The 24430-nt window shown below is 39.8% G+C and overlaps 1 protein-coding gene across 10 annotated transcripts in view; it reads left to right on the top strand.

Annotated features, from left to right (window-relative positions):
* The window catches only part of LOC105483169 (phosphodiesterase 11A), a 510053-nt gene that overhangs the window by 401936 nt on the left and 83687 nt on the right, over positions 1 to 24430 (top strand). For all 10 annotated transcript variants that reach the window (XM_071072993.1, XM_071072992.1, XM_071072988.1 and 7 more), the window contains 3 exons: positions 4196 to 4342; positions 4603 to 4710; positions 20790 to 20899. In XM_071072993.1, coding sequence (XP_070929094.1) covers positions 4196 to 4342; positions 4603 to 4710; positions 20790 to 20899 — 365 coding nt within the window. The remainder of the gene's footprint in view (positions 1 to 4195; positions 4343 to 4602; positions 4711 to 20789; positions 20900 to 24430) is intronic.

Raw genomic sequence — 24430 nt, 5'->3', positions numbered from 1 at the left:
CTTGGTATTCTCTATTTACAAACCCTCAAACACATGATAGGAGTAAAGAATTGTTCTGGAGCTTCTCTAAGAAAAAAAAACAAAACAAAAAACATGGCATCTGCCTCTAAGATTGTTACAGCCTAATAACTGGCAAACGTGAACCCACAGGGGCACAGAATAAGAGAAAGAGATTTACATGCCTGCAGCCAGGCCTGTGTACATAGAAACAAAGGGCCTACAGACTAAAGGCTGGCTTCCTTCTGAGTTCTCCAAGCTGACCATCCTAGGTATCATTTACTAAAGATAACTTCATTGATTTTTGGATAAAGATGATAGATCAACTACACCCATTTTCTTTTGTTGTCTCCCCATGCACTACTAAAACAAAAATAAAGGTTTTTTTTTATGCATAAATTCTCAAAGCCAAAGAAATTGGGAAGGGACTTAACAGTGACAAAATTTTGGACGCTGGAAAACAGATGGATGAATAGGAAGTAATTTAGCAAACTCAAGACAGCCAAAATAACCTAGCAATAGGAAAAGCTGAGAGGCAAGCAGATTTATACCATAGACTCCTCCCCACAAATAGCTCAGGAATTGACTAATTAAGTACCTTTGGAAGTGCAAATGAAGATGGGCTTATAAACAGGAAAACAGAGAGTCTTAAGAAGCAGTTAGAGCCCCAGATCCTTTGTTCTACTCCCCACTCCATAAAGACTAGAGGCTTGTCGTCTGGAGAGAGTATAATCGTGGGTCTTTGGGTTAGGGGATTGTCAGTGCAGAGCATGAGGGTGGGTGTGCAGGGTGAAAACAGGAGGACTGAATGAACAGGAGACCAATGCTGAGACTCCTCCTCCAACCTGCTTCCCCACTAGGCTCCAGCCAGAAGACTCTTATCTGGGGATTCTGAGTAGCTAAAGAGTAAAGACACAAAGACGCTGACATTTGGTGGCTTCCCCAGGTCAGACACATTCCCCCTACAGAGAAGCCCCCAGAAGCTCCAATAGAAACTTTTAGAGCCCCACTTTTACACAGGAGTGGAAAACTAAAGATTACCAGGCCACTGAGGAAAACCTCTAATATTTCTAAAGCCTCTAATGTATTAAAATAATTTATTGAAAGTTGGCTGATGAAGAAAGAGATGAAACCATTGATTGATGAATAGAACAAAGATGTGGTATATGCATACAATGGAATATTATTCAGTTTTTTAAGAAAAGAAAACCTGTCATATGCTTTAACATGGATAAACTTTGAGAACATTATGCTAAGTCAAATAAGCCAATGACAAAAAAGACAAATATTGCATGATTCTACTTGTATGAAGTAGAGTAATCAAACTCATAGAAACAGAAAGAATGGTGGTTGCTAGTAGCTGGGAGGAGGAGGAAATGGGGAGTTGTTTAATAGGTATGGAGTTACAGCCATGCAAGATGAAAAAGTTCTAGAGATCTGTTGTTTGACAATGTGCATATAGTTAACAATACTGTACTGTACACAGTACAGTATTTGTACCACAATTTTAAAAAAGAGACTAAAACAAAATACAGAGAGTGAAGCAAATTATAAGAGGAGAAGAAAATGACAAATAGAATTGTCATTCACATCCTCAGGCAGGTAAGAGAAAATATTGTATCTGTGAAATAAAATTAGGGTGCTATTAAAATTATATAAAAAGGAATATCCAGACAACAAAAGAAGAGTTCTTAGAATGAAAACCATGGTATTAAAATCTCAACAGTAAGAAGAAATTTCCTAGAAAACAGAGCAAAAAGGAAAAGAAATAAAACATATGAGAAATGAAAAGCATGAAAGAAAAAGAAAATTAAAACTAAAAGAAAAGAGAAAGGAAAGAAAGAAAGAAGAAAGAAGAGAAAAGAAGAGAAGAGAAAAGAAAAGAAAGACAAACCAGTCCAAAGATCAAGTTAAGAGAATTCCAGAAAAATAAAAGAGAAGAAGAAATCTTCAAAGAGCTTATTTTAAAATGTTTTTCTAGAATTAAAAGACATAATTTTCCAATTAAGAAATGGGCTTACAACCAAACACCACATGTTCTCACTCATAGGTGGGAATCGAACAATGAGACAGTTGGTCACAGGGTGGGGAACATCACACACCGGCGTCTGTCGTGGGGTGGGGGAAGGGGGCATAGCATTAGGAGATATACCTAATGTAAATGATGAGTTAATGAGTGCAGCAAACCAATATGGCACATGTATGCATATGTGATAAACCTACATGTTGTGCACATGTACCCTAGAACTTAAAGTATAATAAATTTTTTTTAAAAAGTAAGGTTTAAAGTGACAGCAAAAAATCAAAATGCAGCGGGGGATGGAATTAAGTATTGTTTTTCTCTCTCTTTTTTTGCAATCAGAATTAAGATGTCATCTTAATAATTTATTATAGCTAAAGATAAGCCTTTAAAATAATTTACTACAGCTAAAGCTAAGCCTCATGGTAACTACAAAGCAAAAACCTGTAATAGATACACTGGGGGAAAAAAAGAAAGAAAGAAAGAAAGAAAGAAAAAGGCTTACAAAGTGCCTAGGATAATAAATGAAAATAAACTCACACAAAGGCACATTTCCATGACATTTCAGAACTCTTGAAGCAAAAAAATTCTACACAAACTGGGTAGGAGGGGGAGTTATTTTCAAAGTATAATAGCCCAGAATAGCTTCTGACTGCTCAAAAGATCAAAGAGCAATGCCTTTAACATTCTAATAGAATGATTTCCAACCTAGAAGTCTTACCTAGACAAACTGTTAATGAAATGTGACAGTAATACAAAAACATTTCAGACTGCACGGCCTCACAAATCTACCTCATACCTTTTCTTGGGAATCTGTTAGAGGATGTGTCTCACCAAAATGAGAGGAGAAACCAAGAAAGAGAAAGATGTGGGCTAGAGAAACAAAAGAGAGAGAGAAAGACATCCCCATAATTACGGTGAAGGGGTATCCTAGGATGAAAACTACATATCAGACATAGAAGATAGTTGGTCTAGATTCGAGAAATGCAGGAAGTTCCAGGAGTAATTTATTCGTGAAACTGATGGAATGCCCAAAGCATATGAACATTTTGAGAGGAGACTTAGACAACTGGTAGAGAGTTTTGGGGTTGAATTAATTACAAGTACATGGAAAACTAAGCTCCACCTATGGAGGAGCATAGAGTTGGGAAGGAAGGATTAATGATGTGTTTTCTGGAATGCTTAGAGCAGCCAGAGTTGGACTGAATCTCTTAGCCAAAGTAAGTAGCTCCAGGGTATAAATTACTGTCAGGGTAATTTAAACTCAGTGAATAGATAGGAATATAAATACAGAATGGTCTCTGATAACCTGAAAATATAAAAGTGACTCCCTTACCAAGAGTGGATCCAAAGAATATGGTAAAGCCAATGAAATCACCATACAAATGATTTCCCAAGATTTTCTTTTTCTCCTTTTCAGGCTCGTTTGTGGGACAGCTGATTGACAGTTGCCTAACATGGGTGTTTTGAAAACCTTGAATATGTATGACCAGTATTATAATTATGTTATATGTTTATATAGAATGAAGCTAAACAAGACAGCAAAATTGATCTCCTCAGTGAAATTGATCTCCTCAGTGAAACATATGCTTATGCTAAACCTCCAGATATCTCTATTTTATTAAGGCAACATATTTCCCACCAGAGATGTACTGTCTGATCCTTTCAGTCATTATGAATATACAGAACACGTGTGTAACAAAGAACACTTGCAAGCTACAGGATATAAGGATAGAAGAAACAAGGCAAAGTGGTGTATTCCCATCTCCTTCTCCTGAATAGCATCAATTAAAATTCACAGCTGCTGGCTGCCCAGATGTTTCTTGCATTTAGTGCTCTGTAATATGCATCAGAATATATTGTATGACCACGGTTTCCATAAACTTGACAGTGCTGTGTTCTGAATTCTGCAGACTAGATCCAGTGTGTGTATTTTATCTTCAGATTAGTTTCCCTCCCGCCCCCTGCCCCCCGCCCCTCTGCCCCCACCTTCCTTTGCTTGGGGCATTTGCAGTTCAGAAACAAAGACATTTACAGCTCAGAGTTTAGCTGTATCAGGGTATAAGTGCAGGTCAGGCCTGATTTATGTGGCACTTCTGATAAGCAAGGGAGGAGAGCAGGATGGGGGTTTAGGAAAGCTGGTGAACTTGGCTTGACTTATGTCTTTTGCTTTTGTAGGCAGCCAACATCCCTCTGGTGTCAGAACTTGCCATCAATGACATTCATTTTGATGACTTTTCTCTTGATGTTGATGCCATGATCACAGCTGCTCTCCGGATGTTCATGGAGCTGGGGATGGTACAGAAATTTAAAATTGACTATGAGGTAAGATGTCTGTCTTGGGTGATCCAAGCAGTTCACCTGGGACAATGTGTTAGGCACTCTGAACCACCAGTTTCCCAAATACAAAATGGGGATGATAATCCCTGCCCTGCACACCTCATAGGATTACTGTAGGAACCAGAAGAGATGTTTGTGGAAGGCCTGTGATCATTGAGGGTTACTCAGACATAAGGCACCTTTGAGATAAGGGTCCACTGGAATCACTTGCAACTGCCTGACGCACCCTCTCCCTCCCATTTCAGACACTGTGTAGGTGGCTTTTAACAGTGAGGAAAAACTATCGGATGGTTCTGTATCACAACTGGAGACATGCCTTCAACGTGTGTCAGCTGATGTTCGCGATGTTAACCGTAAGTGTGCTTAGCGATGGTGGAAGATCATTTCTCATTCACAGGAACTAGCAGGCCTTCTCCTTTACGTTTCCATTTCTCTGAAAAATTACCATGTGATCATTTTATGTTGGAACTTACCTGCCCTTGTTATGAAAGTATATATGTGCCAGCAATTTCTGAGCTTGAAAGCTATAACGTCGTTGACCCCTTGAAGCCAGTGTAGCCTTGGAATGATTACTTGAGCTTCTCTTCAGTATTTTTTCTGGGTAAACTGGTTCTTTTACAAAAGAAATGCTCAGATTTTAAAAGTAATCTTTTTGTAGAGGAAATGTAAATGAGTAACAGAACAAAGAGATCACTGGATATGACTCTTGGCCAGTAGGAAGGTGTGAACATCACCCACAGGAATATGGAAATCCTGAGAGGATGCCTATTTGAGAGAATGCCCAGGGAGGCCAAGGGGAAAAGAGGGGTAGGAGTGCGCGCTCTGCAGGTTTAGGGCTTCCTTGCCTTAAAATCTCCGTCCCACCGGGTTTTAACCCAGTGATGGTGGTCAGTCTGTTTCACGGAGATACCTAGCACAGCTGGGCAGAGGTAAGCCTTGGAATTTAATCTGAAAGCAAATGTTTGTGGCAAAGATTGAAACAAATCCTCTATTTACTTCTTTTGGCAAGAAATAAGGCTTGTTTTGGCACAATTTCTACTACATTGTTACGCTATCAAGTAAAATGTTTTCTGGCTTAAATATGTTGGTTTCTTTGGTCTCATAGTTATATATACACACGTGTACGTACATATCTGTGGGTGTGTGTAAACAAATTGCCATACCAAAAAAGAGAACGTGAGTCTTGGATTCTTCCAACATAAAGCAAATACCTTATATTTTTGCAGCCAGACTAAAATTTAAACAGAAAATCAGAGCGCCAAATGAAATGCATTTTCCTTTGGTCCAAATGAACAAAGATTATTCTGTTCTGATTCTTCCTCACCAAAAAAAAAAAAAAAATCTCTGCCTCATTTTCTGCCTATTAAAATTTTACTCATCCTTTAAGGCATTGATCTAATGCCAGTTTTTCTACAAAAGTCTTCCCCTTTCTCCCAAATCATCAATAATTACTTCTTTCCCTGTACTGTATCTAGTACAACACATCTTTCTTGCTACTGTGTATTTTAAGTTACAAATCTGTCATCCTCCTATAGAGTAAGGTGCTGAGGGAAGAGATCATTTCTTGTTCTTTCAACAACATCTACTTATTTGCTCAACCACCATTTACTGAGGGTCGCACCAGCGCCTTGCACTCTGTCATGTACTTGGTGGGTTTTCAAAAAATGTATGTTGAATTGACATGAGCTGAAATGTGCATCTGGCATAAGAAGATGGGGCCAGAATGTCTTTTGTACTAGGGACTTGTGCTTTGGGTCCTCGACTGCTTAAGAAACAGGCAGACTGGCCTGGGAAAACTGGACTGGTTCCATTCTTCTGTTACATCCACCATCAGAAGAGTGAGCCAGTCAAGTGAGAAAGGAAGATGCTTTGAACCATGAGACTTAATGGCTCAAGTGACAACCATTGCTTGGGGAAAAAAAAAATCTTCATTTTGTTTTTCCATAGCATACCTCAGTAAACAAGGTATAATTTTTTTGTGTACAGAGTTCATGTGTCTGGCTCACAGAGGACAGTCAATAAAAAACTTCTTACCCCTTTATTTTGGAAAACCTATGGATTTATGCTGAATTGCCAAAATAAGTAAGCAGGAACCCTGTTCAGTGAAGGGAAAAGAAATGGCTGTGACATTTTTGAGTTAGAAATGTCAAAGACAGAGACAGATTTTTATGACAAGCCTTAAAATAGTTGGAATAGGGGAAACTGGCAAGAGCACCAGGGTCACAGTGGACACTTAGGAGCAAAAGGAAATATATACCCAGTTTTCTGCAGTGGGTACTTCCATTATTTGGGCAATTTTGATCCTTTCCAAGAAATTGAAGAAAATAGAATTCTTAAACTATGTCACCACAATAGGGATGCTCATATCATCAGATTATTTCCAGGGTGCAATTGTTTTTGCAAGTATGATCAGCAATCTTGAAGAGCAGCATTGTTGGAGAAGGCTTAGGTTTTGTTTTTTTGCATTCATGCTAACACAGAAAGAGGAGACTTCATTGTTAAATTTATCTAAGGAGAGGGGGTGGAGGAGATCACAAAACAGAAACATGACTTCAGAAAGAATACAACGTTATTTTGGTCTCTTTCACATTGTATTGAGTAGCCACATCTGGAAAATATAGTATTTTCTGCTCATTAAATTTTGTTGAACTTAACCAAGGGTTACAGTCAGTTAAAAGTGTCAACATTTGTTTTTCTCTAGCATAAGTTATCTTCTACAAACTTGACTTTGGTCAATCTGGTTAATCAGAAATTTTTAATTAAGAAAATAATTACAGAAGTAACAAAGACTACTCAATCAGTGTAGCTAAAAATAAATTTAACTCACTCATCAATTCTCATCTCTGGAATGTGACCTTGGCCTATGGTAAAATGATGCCCCATTTCTTTCCACCAATGGACACTCATGTTTTGGGCACTCCTGAAGACTCTGAAAGCCTTTCAATGTTTTGATCTTATCAGTGATTAAATTTCCATTCCAGGGATCTCATATTTGCTGTCAGTGGGTTGTGTTAGAACCAAAATTCTCTATTAATCTAGGGGGGAAAAAAAGAAAGAAAAGAAATTCACCATATACCAACCATTGGATACAGCCTGGTTAATGTCATAAAGCTAAGTGCTGAGGCTTCCTCTAGATGGCGCTCCAAGGCAAAGTTTCCCAGCTGGTTTCCAGAAAAGAGGGGAAAAAAAAACCTTACCAACCTTCCTTGAAAGTGCTTCTTTTCTTCTAGCACTGAGGTACACACCCCACCACAAAATAAATGTTTTTCCTAAAAGAGATAGCAACAAAACCAGTCTGACGGAAAAAAGCCTCTCCCATCAGGGTGGGCCTGTTTTATGACTGCCACCTTGCATACCATGCTGTTAACGTGAATCATAGTGTTCTCCGTGTGACCTTAAATCTGTGATTGTGTATTTTTCCAAGCCCATTGTCTCTGGGAATGGGGAGATGCATAGTTCTGTGTCACTGCTGAACAAATTTTGGCACCACGTACAACAGGACGAGCAAGTTATAAATATATGCCCCAGCTTCCTAACCTTTAACCCTAAAATCACTTCATGGGTGGAAAATAAACCTATTGACTCAGCATTGTGTTTTGCGAAAGTATTCAGGTTCGTGTCTAGGTAACAAAGCGGTTTTGTTCCTTTAGATATTTAAAAGAAAAAAAGAACTACTCTGTAGGACAGGCAAATGATATAAAATGATGAGCATTTTGTTCACTGGGAACCCTGTTAATAACTTATTAATTTGTTCCATGCCTCTGGTCTGAAATTTCACATTTATAAATTTGAAAGCTTCAATGTTATTCTTTGCTTTTAAAGAGATATTTAGGTAGTTAAAATTTCCCAAATACTTTGAATTCCTCCGACAAATACAGTACGTAGTAACAGTTACTATTTGTGGTTAAAATGAGGAAGAAAACCTGCAGATCAGTGATCATCATATAAATTGTCTTTACTAATAGGAGTTTATAGAACAAATATTCCATCATGCGCATACGTAATAAATAAATTATAACTATAAATACATGATGAAAGATGATGGACATATTTCTTAAATTCACGATGTAGACTAGATATAGGAAATGACTCTGCTTTTGTTTGTGTTCTGTAAAATAAAAGGCATGTAGTGGTGCCAAGGTTGCAGAGACATTTTTTTCGGTTTTATAAATGATGTATGAGCTCTGACAGATTTTCCAAGGGGAAAAAAAAGATTTCTTTAAGAGTCAGTATTCTTTACTATCCCATAAATGTACTCATTAGCACTTTGGGCCATGCCCTGCATCCTGTAGGATATCAATGAAGATTAATTAAATGAGTGAATTTAGTTTAGGGTAATATTATTCAAGGAACCATGCTGCTCAGTGTCCAGTTAAAAAAAGCTATAAAATGATGAACAACTATCATTGCTTGAAATCTTGTTCTTTCTTCATATCACACTAAGGTTCAGCTAGGGTTCATATAGAATATTATGATCTTGCAGAATTCACTGGATATGAAAAGAGAAGAGCACATGATCACATTAAAATTTATGGTGGTGCTGGCAGCGTGGCGCTGGTGGGGAATTGCAGTTAAACACTAATAATAACCAAGTATCACAGCAAACACATCGACACCCCCTGACATTTACTGGGGGCTTCTTAAATCTTAATGTGGAGGTAGCATGTTTAAATCCATATTTGTGTTGTCAACAAGGTTATTTTCAGAGATAAGCCAAACCATTTTATTGATAATTCAAACTAGAGAGCAGAAGGGATGTTTAGGGAGAAAATCCATCCTATTCACCAGCTTGAGGCTAATGTTCTGTCCTCTGACTGCAGTTTCTAGGAAAGTCCTTGATTTTAGAGGTAGAAAATTCCTTCTGGAAGATCTTAAACACACAGCTGAAACTCCTCCCTCCCTGTCCAAGAAATACAGAACCAATTGAAATTTTAAATAAAATATTTTTACTCAATAATCAGAATCCTACTCTCAACAGTAATTGAATTCCTTTGTAGATTGTAACACTGGAAGTTACAAAGAGAGAGATCTAGATGTTTTGTTCTGTAAATGACTAAAATAAAGTAATAAACAGTAATCATATTTGTAATCATCAAATATTGTTATGTTGCATTTTCTTATCAATAAAAGTAGTAACTTGTTATATTTACTTTAAAATAAATGGCAGCATTATCGTAATAATATAATAAAATCTACATGATAGAACAACCAACTCTTTAATCTTCAGGCAGATGTAATCTACAAGATGGCAAATTTTTAATTTAGAAAAGGAGTAATTTTTAAATGTTTTTGCAGAATATCAGCACCAGACACAATAAATTAACTATGGGGCTAATCAATTTGAATACTATGTTTAAATTACATTTAAGACTCCTGTCTTTTAATCATTTAAAAAAGGTTTCTATTTTTATTCTCTCTGACTACATCTCAGAGCCCCAATTAGGCACTCTATGCTTCCAGCTGACATTCCCTTTATCCACATTTATTTTATAAAAGAAAAAAGGCAAAGCTGCACATAATTAAGAACCTGGTGTGCTAATAACCAAACATACAATTGGGCAGAAGGATAATCCAATCCATTTCCTCTCACAGGAGAGTAACCTCCATAACTCACTTTAAGCGCTGCCATTCATGAGTTATGGGTCATTCCCTTTCTAGTGAAAATAAATTCTCCCGCACCGTCAGCCAGAGCTGGGTATTTTTCTTAGGACATGTAAATTGTAAAAGTGTATGAACATAATCATGTCCGACATTACAGGGAAAGTATAACCTCTTGCTCACGGACACAGGCTTATACGTAAATGTATGTAGTTTCGAGGCTGGGTCTGCCTAGTTACAGTGTAGGATTTTTGATTAAAGTAAATTTATTCTTGAGATTTTTATGATATTGGTAAACTGCTTAATCTGTCGCTTTGTGTTTTATGACGCCAGCCAAATCCTCCAGGTCAGGGAGACCCAGCAGCAGAGCCACTGTCATTTATCACAGCCTCCATTTTCCACGGGGTATGATTTCCTAGTGGCACTTTCTTGGGACTGAAACCTGGCACCTAAGGGTGTTAAGTTGGGAGCTATAAAAAGTTTTAATTTTTCATGGGTCTCATGTTTAGTTTTGGTTCAATTATGGCTAATAAAAATTGGGGTAAGCTTTGGAGAAGCCTCAAATTCTTGAAGTTCACCAACCTGGGCTCTGTGGCATCTTGAGAGATCTGTCTTTCTATACAATTAATGTGCACCAAGTGATCTGCTTCATTTTCTATGGTCATAAACCATATGTTATATTATATGCAGTTCACTGGTAATTTATCAGAAATAAAATATAAATTATATTTCTAAACATGGACAAAACATGCCGTCCTTGTCCTCAAAAAAACATCGTAAAGCACAAGTATTGTTAGGGTTGAAAGCTAAGTCCTTAAGAATCTGATACTCTTTTTCTTTTGGTTCTTTTTAAAATGCATTATATGTGCTATATACATACACCTGTGTTTATTTATTATCTTTTGATGTAGAAACCTCAACTTTCTCAAGTCTTATTATTTAGTTGAAAATTTCTTTATACTATTTGAATATCTTTTTGTACATTTTATCAAAATAAGAGAGCAGAAATATATTGAGCAAATTTTATTTGACCACATTAGGACTTCCTGAGAATGAAATAAAGAGTGTTGACGGATACCAGAGGTTTGCTTTGAAATACTCTAGCAAACAAACAGAACAAACACACGCTGCATGTGAAGAGACAGATGAAACAAGTCACAAAACCTGGATTCCTGCTGAAGTTAGTCTATGACTGCATTGGGTTCATTATATTAATAGTATTCTATTTTTTGTATGTTTTTAACTCTCCAAAATAAAGAATTGGAAAATTATGCTAAATAGTTTAAAAATTAAGCCTTAGAAGTGGTTATAAATGTAATAGAATATAATAATAAAGTTATATACGAATTAATTCAATTTTTAAATGTATGCATCAAACATCTACGCAACATATATAATTGTACCAGACTGTGTTGCCTTTCTGAGACTTACATGGACAAGCACTTGCAACCTTAGTTGAGGCTAAGGGTCAACATATTCCCAAAACATGACGAAGGTTTTATGATTTGATAGTAAGTTCCTTCAGAAGCTTCTGGTTGAGAAAGAAAGTCAATTATATATAGACTGTAAGGTCTTTCCAACTCTGAGCTTGGTAAGGAAAGGATCATTTAGGCCTAAATCAATATTTGGTTAATGCCAGAGCAATATTTGGCTGCATTCATCTTGAAAAGAAAGAGAAGCAAATTCAATCAAAACTATCCCGTTCCCATGGATAATTAGACAACCTGCAACTGGCTTGTTGCATTGTGTACTCTGGTAAAGGAGACATGTGAGCGTGTTGGTCCTGGATGGTGATTCCCTATAAGCTGGAAAGGTTCTGGTCTCTGGACCTCAAAATGGGGCTGAGGTGCCCCCTTTTCTGCTCAGCAGACCCAAATATTGGTAGACAAACATTACTGTAAATGCCAAGGGAGTATGACCACTAAATCTAGATGCTATAGTTTGCTCAGTAGGGATTTTTTCCCTTCCATTGATGTTTGTGGTTGCATACCTGTTCTCCCCCTTATGCTTTCATCACACACTGTCTCTGATTGGCAAAGGTAAGACCCTTTTTTAAAAAGAAGGTATGCTGCGACAGCCAGTAGTATAAATACTCATAAGCACTCCTAGTAAGCGTTGAAATCTGCTTCCACTCCAAAGCTTGAGACAGTCCTCTGCTCAATATTATTGCCTTGAAGCATATGGAACAGTTTGATACCCATCAGGCTGCCCCTAGGATCTATATGTTGAGTGGTTGCCATTCCATCACAAAGCAAATAAAATAGGGTCTCAAAAAGAAGCATACTGTGCTTGCTGTCCATGCACACGGAGCCCTAACATTGCCTTAACAATTCTCTGATCACCGTGATCCACCCATGACTGGTATATGTGCCGAACTGGGGGGTGATTGAAGGCATCCTTCTTATAGAACCATCAGCCTCCATTAGGAGACATAAGTTTCACAAGCAGACTCTTCATGTTAAGGATGACTCAGCAAAGCTGGACCAGCCATCAGCATTGCAAATTGGGGCTTTTTTTTTTTTTTTTCTTAAAATGATATGAATATCTTGTTTGTGACATTTACAATGAAACCCTCAAAGAGCAATTTTTGGCTGAAATAAATTTGATTTTAATAATGTACCAAAGACTCCAGACAGTGACCCTGCAACACTCTATGTACCAGAAATTTAAAAATACCAGAAATTAAATGCTGCTTCTATAAATACTGCCTTTCTCCCCAAGCTCATAAGGCCTTAAAATTCAAGCCATCTATAGATCAGCGAAGGCACGATGACACAGATTAGGAATATGGTGTGCAGATTCTTCTAGAGGAGGCACTTCCTTGAGAAATCATGTCTTTCAATACCCTTGGAATTGTCTGAGCCGTACTTTTTCCTCTTCTGTCCAAAAGAGTGAGAAAGATGAAGAAGAGGAAGAAAGACTCCAAAACCTATCATATTGTCCCTCAACCTTAGCCAATTCACTGAGGGCTCTGCTGCAGTGCCTGGACATCAGAATTCATGGTGGAGCATATGGAGCCTACCATCTTCAGCTTTAGGGTGTCTGCAACCACTAGGAATTTCTAGATACCCTCTCTCTTAGTTTGCCATCTGCTAGATCTCAGAATCAATAGGATGAACTCATCAGGAAATCCCTTATCATTCAATACCTCCGATAGTTGGGTTCAAAAAGAAAGGTGAGAACAGAATTTCTGGCATCACTTTCTCCGATTGCTGAGCCAGGACTGCACACACGGCAAGGGCGTGCAGTCCATGGTGTACCTCCTCCAGAAACCAAGCAGGAGGAGCTGGATATTTCTACCAGTTCTCTCTTCCACAAAGCACAACCAACGTTATGACAGCTTCTCTTTAGAAAAGAGTGCTCTGTGGCACTGTTCTGCTGGCTCAAGAGGTAACCAGATTCTAAGTGCAGCAAGGACCGGCTGTCTTCTTCACTGCTCTGTTCCTAGTGCCAGGAAATCAGTAAATAATAAATATTTGTTCAATGAATGAATGGACACTTTTCAGAGTATCACTATTTCATTTCAAGCTGGGACAGTTTAATGAAGCGTGGGTTAATTCTTGAAACAAAAAAGAATATACAAATACACATACACACGTGTATAAATATAGATGTTCTTATAAACAAATGTTCTTTATGGAAATTTTAGACACAAAGGAAAAATTTTAAGCCAACTGTAATTCCACTACTGATAATATCTTGATGTACATCTTAACAGTATTTTTCTATACATATATTTAAACATTTTATAAAGTTGAGATATTACAAACTATTGTATCTTTCTTTTCTCTCTACACCTCATTTGTAAAGCACTGTATGTTATCAAGCACATATTGATGTGACAGAGCCATATTTAAACTAAAAATGTCCAATGGCTCTGCAATATCAACCTCTTCCTACTCAAGAATAATGTCCTTCATGAAATAAAGCACACACCAAGGGATTCTTTACAGCCCTATTGTCTAACACTGTATCATCACAATAGGATTTAAAAGCTGTGCAACTGAACCCACACCTCGACTTAGGGGCTGTGTAGCACAGTGAGTAAGAACACAGACTCGGGAGCCAGGCTACCTGGGCTTTTATCCCACCTCTCTTACTGTATAGTCTTGTAACCTGGTGCCTCAATATCTTCATCTACAAAATGGGAAGATAAGACCAGTTACCTACCTCAGAGAGTTCTTGTATGGATTAAATGAGCTAATGAATGTGAAGTATTTAGGAAAATGCCTGGCATATACTAAGCGCTATACAAGTTAACTATTGTTGACATTATCCCAGGCCTCTTCTCAAATATACCCAGTGCTCAATACATCATAGGCACTTAATAACACTTCTTAAATTAGTAAATTGTCTATAGCACCATCTAGTGTTGACATTATGGGTGTTTTTACACCTTTTTGGATTCAACAGTCACAAAGTAACAGTCATTTTTCTCTGGCTATGATATTCCCCTATTCATGTGTATCCCCCAGGATCAGCATTAAAATGAGAGTACATCCTGGCTGATTTAAATTTTATGTTGGCTAATGATAAAATTTACTGGGTAGTCTAGGAGACCCTGAGAATCAGTCTTACTGGCTTGGGTCTTTTGGAGTTCTAGTTATTATATGCTGTAGTAGCTGGGGTAGGCTTATCCCAGTATACATTTCAGCCCAATGAGGGAATATCACTGGAGGCCTGCTCAGAGGGCAGGCTTAAGGCTTTGCTGGAGGGGGTGCCATGGGAAATAGGTTTATATGCCCTGGCTGACTCTTTACTTAGATATATTGTATTTGCTGCTTATATTTCTGAGACAAACTGTGAAGGAATACAGGCGAGAAGATATATTAACATTAAAGCTCAATAAAACCCATAATGATTGGGTCAGGAAAAGAAAAGACATAATTTTATTTGAAAATAAAAGAATAAACCAGAGTTGAGAATGGGGTGAATGCATTAAAATATACTTCCTGCTGCCTCTCTGTTTTCTTTTGAAAGTATATTGTCTTCACCAAGCAGTTGACTTTTTCTACTCAATATCGGTACATGCAGGCCTGAATGGATAGCCCTGGGAGGAAGATGGATGAGGGCGGGGGAGGGGCAAAAGGACACTTAGTGGCAGGTGGGCATTTTTCAGGCCTGATGACTCCCAGAAACCATTTACCAGGCAGCTTTAAATCACAGTCAAGAGATAGGTGCTGCTTCAGTAACTCAGGTATCACAGTCGGGAGAGGTAAATATGTTTTGTGTGACTGTGTGTGGGTGCTATACTTCAGAGATTCTCTACTTCAGGAATCTAGAGATAGGCTCCATAGTCTTCAATATTATAAAATTATAGAAAATTTTCTAGGAAGAGAGTCTAGGCCTCTGTTATGTTCTTAAAAGTATCCATGATACCAATAGTTTAAGACCAAGATCCTAGATTTCTGGGCAGAGCAGGGGATGGGGACTGTGTAGAACATTTTAGCAAAATGTGTTCCATCTTATTATAAAATGGGTGATAACTGATGGTTTAAAAATGGCTGGGGATTTTGATCTTAAATCTATTAGATGGCATTTGATTTCAACTACTGATTAAATTTCTAGTCAAATTACCTTATTTTAACATTATCCCTAATCTTACTGCTCTGATTCATCAGCTAGTTCTAGTCAATAGCATTTTCATGGGCAAAATCTCTCTAAATTTTAGCACAATATCATTGCACAACACTTATTTCCAGCATATCATAGGTAATTATTTCATACTTGATAGACTTTTCAAGTTTTACCTAGTATTAGCAAGACCAAACTCAACAATTTGAGTTTTAAGATGATGGAGATCACCACAAAAGACATTTAATCCCCTCCCCTTCTCAAAAATCATCCTAAAATAATATGGAGAAAAAGAAATGTACACAAGTCCCACCTTGCATGGACTCACAACACATGAAGGCAGAAAATGAAGGGAGGATACTTCATAACTTAGCAGAGAAGAGAAACCCAAGTACCTTCAGAGGTGAGGGTGTGGAGGAAGGGGTAGCCATAAGAAATAATGCTACCCCCAGAACCTAATGAGACTCAGGAACCTGAGGCCTCAGATACCATGAAAATGAGGTGATGTGGAATGAGGGAGTGATGAAAACAGTGAGTACCCAAGTCTCTATCCCCTCTCTGTGTAGTTGGAGGGCTACTCTTCCCCCGACTCTGCCATAACCAGAGTATTTGCCAGAGAAACTGAATCCCAGAGTTGGGTACACAACCAAAAGCAAAGTTAGGATGAGGTGCACACTCAAAATAAGAGGATTAAGTGAAAGCCTACATCCTCACAGGTGGACAGCTACAGTTCTCTTTTCTCAGGATGCCAACACATGTGTTTACACCATTCCCAGGTAACAGATTGGAAAGTCCAGAGAAAATGAGTTTAGATGTTGACATTTGGGCATCTCCAGCAAAAAGCCAGCTGGCCCACACAGTCACCCCATGGTAAGACACAGCAATCTGCAGGCACCACCCACATACACTGGTGCACAGTGAGCTTTGTGATGCTTTACTGTTAAGAATGAATAGACCACCAAAGGTTACCAGACACTTGAGAGAAACTACCAAACACAGAGGAAAGAAGGAGTTCAGAGAAAAAAGGCAATACGGGGAACAGAAGAAATTTTCAGAAGAATTATAATCAATATCTTCAGAAAGACAAGAAAAGATCATGCATCCATGGGAGAAGAATAGCATGCTATTATAAGACAAGGAGCAGCAAACAAGAAAATGCTTATAAACTAAACTTATTACTATGCCTGGAAAGTAAGAAGAAAGGCCTATATAGGACATGGAAGAGATAAGAAAATAAGAAAATCAGTACTAGAAGTCCAGTATCCAACTAATTGGAGTTTCATTCAAATAGGGCAGAAAAAAAAAACTGCTGAAGAGGAAATTATTTTAAAAAAGAAAAGAAAAGAAAAAAAGATGAGTAAATTTCTTTATTGTACTGAAGAAATGGATTCTCCAGATTAGGCTTAACACACAAATTGAACGGGGAAAAAAGTCCCAACCCAAAGCATATCTCTGTGAAATTGCTGAACACCAGAAATAGAGAGGAAATTCTAAAAGAAAGAAAATCAAGTAACATTCAAAGTATTAGGATTGAGAATGGTACGTTCTTCTCAAAAGCAACTTTGGAAGCTAGAACACAATAGAGCAGGCCTTCAAAATTCTGAGTGAAAATGTTTCAGCCTAGAATTGTGAGGCACGCTGAGTATGAGAATAGAACAAAGATTTTTTTTTTTCAGTCATGCAAAGCCTCAAAAACAACCAACTCCCCCAGTGTTTAAAAAAAGTAAGGCCTTTTCTCATGAAGCCCCTGCAGACGTGCTTCTGCAAAATTAGGGAGTAAATGAGGAAAAAGAAAGGCATGGGCTGCAGGAGGTGGGGGACCAGACACCAGAGAGGAAAGAGGAACCCCCTGAATGATGGTGGAGGAAGCTCCAAGGGCAGCTGGCAACAGAGGAGAGAATCCAGACCAGACCCTAGGGTCGGGCTGCAGGAAGGAGTTCCCAGGACAGGAAGGATCTAGAAACAAGCTGTGACTGTTTTGACCCACTTCAAAATTGCTTTGAGAAGCATTTTGCAGAGTTGTGTAGGGTGTGAGAAGACTTAGATGTTTCACAGAAATCCTAACTCCAGGAAACAAGAAAATGTACATGATTAAGGAAACAATCATTGTATACTGGTTGACTCAGCAGTGAATGATATTTATAGGATAGTAATATAGGAAAGCTCTGTGGATCATATTGGGAGCATGAGGGGAGGGTGACCATAAACTCACCTGCTGCTAGACGTCACCAGTGTTCAAGGGCAGATTCTGGTGAAAGGATGCTGGGAGCTTGCCCTCTTCTGCTATGCACTAGCTGGGAGACCCTGGGCATATGACTTAGCCTCTCTGTGACTCAGTTTTCTCATCTATAACTGGGGTCAGTAATAGTTTCTACCTAACAGGACTGTTATGAGAACTCCATAAGTTAAACGGCTGTAAAGCTCTTAGAACAATGTATGGTACATAGAAAGGACAATATGAATACTTGGTGAATAACCAAGTATTAATAATATGTGCATGCTATATAGAAATATGGTGGGAAAACTACCAATTTAAGTAAAAAAGAAAATAGAAAGCAGTTGCCTTTGGGAATCAAGAAAGGGAGAATAATGAGGGACTACTGATTTTTAATTCTAAGTCTCAGTATAATTTGGATTTTTTAAATTACTGCAGGTAATAATTTAAGTAAAATAAAACTAGCTTAGAAAAACTAACAGCCAACGGCAGATTTTAAAATCAAGGATGTGGGCCGGGCGCGGTGGCTCAAGCCTGTAATCCCAGCACTTTGGGAGGCCGAGACGGGCGGATCACGAGGTTAGGAGATCGAGACCATCCTGGCTAACACGGTGAAACCCCGTCTCTACTAAAAAATACAAAAAACTAGCCGGGCGAGGTGGCAGGCGCCTGTAGTCCCAGCTACTCGGGAGGCTGAGGCAGGAGAATGGCTAAACCCGGGAGGCGGAGCTTGCAGTGAGCTGAGATCCGGCCACTGCATTCCAGCCTGGGCGACAGAGCGAGACTCTGTCTCAAAAATAAATAAATAAATAAATAAATAAATAAAATAAAATCAGGCCAGGCGCGGTGGCTCAAGCCTGTAATCCCAGCACTTTGGGAGGCCGAGGCGGGTGGATCACGAGGTCAGGAGATCGAGACTATCCTGGCTAACATGGTGAAACCCTGTCTCTACTAAAAATACAAAAAAAAAACTAGCCGGGCGAGGTGGCGGGCGCCTGTAGTCCTAGCTACTTGGGAGGCTGAGGCAGGAGAATGGCGTGAACCCGGGAGGCTGAGCTTGCAGTGAGCCGAGATCACGCCACTGCACTCCAGCCTGGGAGACACAGGGAGACTCCGTCTCAAAAAAAAAAATAAAATAAAATAAAATAAAATCAAGGATGTATACAAATTTTCCTGTTTGTTTATTTGTTTGTTTGTTTGAGATAGAATCTTGCTCTGTCACTCAGGCTGAAGTGCAGTGGCGCCATATAGGCTCACTGCAACCTCCGCCTCCCGGTTCAAGCAACTCTCCCGCCTCAGCCTCACGAGTAGCTGGGATTACAGGCATGTGCCACCAAGCCGGGCTAATTTTTGTATTTTCAGTAGAGACGGGGTTTTGCCATGTTCGTCAGGCTGGTCTCAAATTCCTGACCTCAGGTGATCTACCCACCTCGGCCTCCCGAAGTGCTGGGATTACAGGTTTGAGCCACCGCGCTCGGCCAGCATAGGCAAGCTTTGACATGGACTATTTCATACTCCCAATTTATTTACATTCCCATTTGCTATACAAATGAAGTTAAATGTATTTCTAAATGTAGCAGTGGACTCAAGTCTATTTTTTAAAATAAAATTGTTGGCCAGGCGTGGAGGCTCACACCTGTAATCCCAGCATTTTGGGAGGCCGAGGTGGGTGGATCACCTGATGTCGGGAGTTCGAGACCAGCCTGACTAATATGGTGAAACCCCCTCTCTACTAAAAATGCAAAAATTAGCTGGGCATGGTGGTGTGCGCCTGTAATCCCAGCTACTCGGGAAGCTGAGGCAGGAGAATCACTTGAACTCAGGAGGTAGAGGTTGCAGTGAGCCGAGATGGTGCCATTGCACTCCAACCTGGGTGACAGAGCGAGACTCCGTCTCCTAAAAAAATAAAATAAAATAAAATTGTCAACACAGGAACCTACTATTCAGTTATTTCTGCAACACAAACATAATTAATTTAAAAACAAAATTTTCATTGCTCTAAGAGAAGTGTCTTACAGGTGTGGGCCAGTATACCTAGATTTGGGGGAAAAAAACACACATGAAAAGTAGAGCAATTTGTACCCTAACCCTCCCCCTTCTCCCACTTTCTGATAAAGACTTTAATAAGTAATGAAATGGGAGACTTACAAAGTAAAAGAGGGGATGATATAAAGGCCTTCGATCAAGAAAATGCATAGACCTTCTTTCCCAGAGGTCTACTTCCTCTTCTAAACTAATGAAAGGGCCAGCAGGAACCCAAGAAGCATTGCTGCTCTTGGTTGCTTAATTATATCAACCTGCTTCTAAAAGAAATCACATCACAGCTGTGCATTTCACCAGCAAGCTACCACAAGATAAGAAAAAAAGAATTCCCAGTAATAGATACCCCACTCAATCCTCAGTCTGGGTTGACAATCCTCTGACAAATTCTAGTGTCCATGACACACACTACCTTATTATCTGTATGAATTTCATCTGTCTACCAACCTAATATGAATTAAGGTATTTACAAGATAACCTCTAGGACGTCATTGTATAACAATTTGAGTATGTTAAAGTCTCTCCTTTTAATGTTAAAAAAAGAAGGGTTGTGTTTTACTTCTGCCTGCTCTCATTTGGGTGGGATCTGGTGGGTGTAGTATTCAGTTTGAAAGTCACTGCTTCCTCCTGTTCCCCAACCTCCAACCTCCAAACCCTATGCTCATCATTAAAATGTATAATAACAAAACACATTTTTCCCTGGGCCTTTGCCAAACCGTCACTGTCTCTGGATAGTCCAACCTTCTCTCTAAAAAGGGAACAAAATAGTCTGAACTATGTCTCGGTGTGGCAGCGTGGGCCGCTGTGACAGCAAGCTAATTTATCACTGTGGGGACCTTAGGCTGTGCAACTGACCACCCAACTTACTGTTGTCTGAGGGGGTGGCAGTTAATCATCTCCTTAAATGATGTGGGTATGAAAACAGAGTTGATTGTTGCTCAGCACCTAACCTTATCCATCCTCCGTGCCCCGTAGTGACTGTTGCCATTTTCCCCTTCTTCCCAGACTGCTGGGTTTCAAGAGATTCTGACCGAGGTGGAAATTTTAGCTGTGATTGTGGGATGCCTGTGTCATGACCTCGACCACAGGGGAACCAACAATGCCTTCCAAGCTAAGTAAGTGTTCTAAACTGCTGTTATTTTAATGCATTTGCCTTTCTGTTCAGAGCCAAAGGTGACGAATGCTAAAGAGTAAAGCATTAATTTCTGGCATCCGAGGCCAAGGCCACGCAGGCTTAGGCGTGCATGTCATGGGGCCCATCCATCTTTATAATTCCCTATTCTTCTTTTAATTGCATATTTGCCCTTCATGTCATGCTTGTTGATTTGGTTGGTCTCTGTTGACCTTAGTCAGATAACAAAGCTTGGATTTTAAAGGGCCTACTTTTTTCACCCAGAATATTTGCCTTTAAGGCATTATAAGCTTCTTGGACTTGCTACTCTCAAACTCTGATTTGAGACTGTTAAAATAAAAGCAGTCTTAGGACATTTGATGAAGTAAAATATAATTTTCCTTCTCCAATAGAGTCTCTTCCAGGATTCTTTTGATGTGGGGTATTGTATAAACTATAGTGAAATAAAGTCACATTCAAGGAATGTAGTTTTTGTTCCTCCCATCCCTACTCCCATAGAAAGGTGGAAGCAACAAAAGAATTACAGAAATACAGGGATGTCTGGGCAACTATTTGCCACACACATGATCTGTATAGATAGAACAATCTGTCCCTAAGCAGGTTTTTTTGGTCAAGATAGCTGTTGCTTTGTGGCTCATACTGTGGCCAAGGCCACAGAACTTATGGGTGCTAGAAATCAGATCAAAACCCAGGTCTCCTGACCTGTATATTGAGTCTTCCTTTAATGTTCCTTTCACTGTCTGCCTGCAAACAAAAGATACAGGCTATCAGAGGCTGGAGAGAAAAGTTTTGGGGTGGAGAAGGTAGAGAAGGCTTCAACAAAGAGGTAAGATTAACTTCAGATGACTGATTTCATAACCTCTAGAACAAGTCAACCTCTATTATCTGAAACTTTCACAGCCTGCTCTTTGTCAACAGGTTCTTTTAAGCTCACCATTCTCTTTTTTCCTCCAAACATCTACCCACTAAGACTTTGGGAGTCTAGGATTCTTGTATTTACTCCTGATCTAGCAGATGAATTTCAATTTTGTGCCCTCTGTCCAATCTGTATCCTATAGCCCATCACTTCAGTGCTCTCTTCTCAATATCCTGTCATGTCCTGACAAGTCTCTGTGACATCCACTCTGCAGAAACTCAGTCCTGGTTTAATCTAACAATTCAGTCTCTTGCCACTCTGTCTAGACTTGTAAAAGTGTTAGGAGAAAATGTCACAGTTGTGAGTTGCAGACATACCAAATATATATTCCTCCCACTCGGCTGGACGCTAGAACTCGCTGCCAGTCTTCCTGTGTCCCTAGCCAGCCCCATTCACCATTGCTCTTAGCAGTTTCATACACCAAACTTGTGTCTTCCAAAACCACCTCCTGCTCCCCCGCCTCCCCCGCCTCACTCAGCAGATCACCTTGCCTCCTACTTCACAGAGAAAATTGAGGCCATCAATCGAGAACTCTCTCAATTTCCTCCCCTGCCACCTACAAACTTATCTATCCATCCCCATCCTTCCCTCCTTCCCTCCTATCTCGGTAGGAGGGCTGTCCTTCCCTCGTCCGAGGCTAATCCCTCCACCTCTGCTGTGGACTCTTCCTTGCTTCTCCTCTGGGACTTTGCACCATCAATCTTCCTCTCCCCTCTGTATCTACTGTCCCTTTCTGCCAGCTCTCTGCATTCTATTAATAGAAACAGTTCTCCCGCATCTTGAAAAAAGCCTACCCTAATCCCCACTTCACTCTTCAGCTTCAGTTCTATTTCCCTCTTTCCTTCCCAGTCAAGCTTCATGGAAAGCTGTCTGGGTTCACTTCCTTCCCTTCCCCCAACCCCTGTCCTCCCACATGGCTTCCAGTTCCACTCATTGGAGAAACCACCTCAGGAATGACACCCGTGGCCCCCTTTTCTCAAAGCTGTCGGACCTTTTTGTTGTCCTTCTTTCATAATACCTCTTGCCATGAGATATACTTTGTCGCTCCCTCCTTCCTGAAACTCTCTCTTCCTTTGTCTTACATACGAAGGGTTTTCATCCACCTGTACAGCATTGAATCGCCACTGGCTTCAGGCCTCTGTCCCCCTGCCCCAGCCTTCCCTGGCGATGCCCTCCCTCTTCCTCTCTCACTCTTCGCGATCCTTCAGGCAGGGCCACCATCCATCTGCTGATGAGCCCTGAATACATTTCTTTGAACCATAATTCTCAGCTTATCTCCAGGCACTTATTCCATTGCTTGAGGAACACCTCCTCTTCGAAGTCCTACCGTCCCCTCAACCTCAGTCTTTCCCTCCATACGTGTCCCTCTTTCTTGTATTCTCTACCCCAAGGAATGGCCCCACCAAAAATGCACCAGTCACCCAACCTACCCTGCAACATCCCTCAAAGCCAGCGCTCCTCTGCATGCTTACAGCAAGGACTGCTTCTTGGCATGACTCCTGGTTTGCTACAATGAACAGCGTGACTCTCCTCCTGAGGCTGCTTGGCACTCCAGAATGATCTTGCTAATTCACAAAGCCGACCAGGTCACTCCCCTGCTTAAAAGCCATCCACACCTCCTGTGGCTTTTAGAATAGTGTTCCAGTTCCTTAGCTTAACGCCTTCGGGCCCTTTTCATTTGGACTCCTGCCTATTTCCCTGGCCCAGTGCCCACTCACTCCAGCCCACCCCACTCATGCATCTATGTTCCAGACACAGGAACTCCAAGAAGCACTGGTGGGGTCCTGCTCAGTCACATCTCTCTGCTGCCCAATATGCTGTTTCCCCTGCCTGGCATGCCCTTCTCTCCTTCTGTCCCCAACACTCCTCTGAAAGCATCACCTTCGTGTTTCTATCCACCCTAATGTACCCCCATGGTCAATTTCCTATGCCCTGGTTATGCCTTTTCCAAAGTGTGCACTTCATGCCATTTTAATTGCTGACTTGCAGATGTCTCTCTCCTTCTTCTCTGGCATGTGCAACAGTGAATGAACAGTACCTGGGGGAGCATAATAAACAATAAATGTTTTGAGAATGAACAAATGAAAGATAACTGCATGAGTGGATGACATATTTTAACTACAGCACTTTAACAAAGTTTCCTGATTTCTTTAACAGATGCAACCTCTTATAAATTATTATAAAACACTTGTTTGTTTTTAACTTTTATTTTAGGTGTGGGGGTACATGTGAAGGTTTGTTACATAGGTAAACACATGTGATGGGGGGTTTGTTAAATATATATTATTTCATCATCCAGATATTAAGCCCAGTACCTGATAGTTGCCTTTTCTGCTCTTCTCCCTCCTGCCTCAAATAGACCCCAGTGTCTATTGTTTCCTTCTTTGTGTTCATAAGCTCTCATCATTTAGCTCCCACTTGTAAGTGAGAACATGTGGTATGTGGTTTTCTGTTCCTACATTAGTTTGCTAAGAATAATAGCCTTCAGTTCTACTCATGTTCCTGCAAAAGACATGATCTCATTCTTTTTTATGGGTGCATAGTATTCCATGGTGTATATATACCACATTTTTTAATCCAATCTGTCATTGATGGGCA

The sequence above is a fragment of the Macaca nemestrina genome, chromosome 11, assembly GCF_043159975.1.
Source record: "Macaca nemestrina isolate mMacNem1 chromosome 11, mMacNem.hap1, whole genome shotgun sequence".
NCBI classification, from domain to species: Eukaryota; Metazoa; Chordata; class Mammalia; order Primates; family Cercopithecidae; genus Macaca; species Macaca nemestrina.
This window is presented reverse-complemented; position numbering and strand designations above follow the sequence as displayed.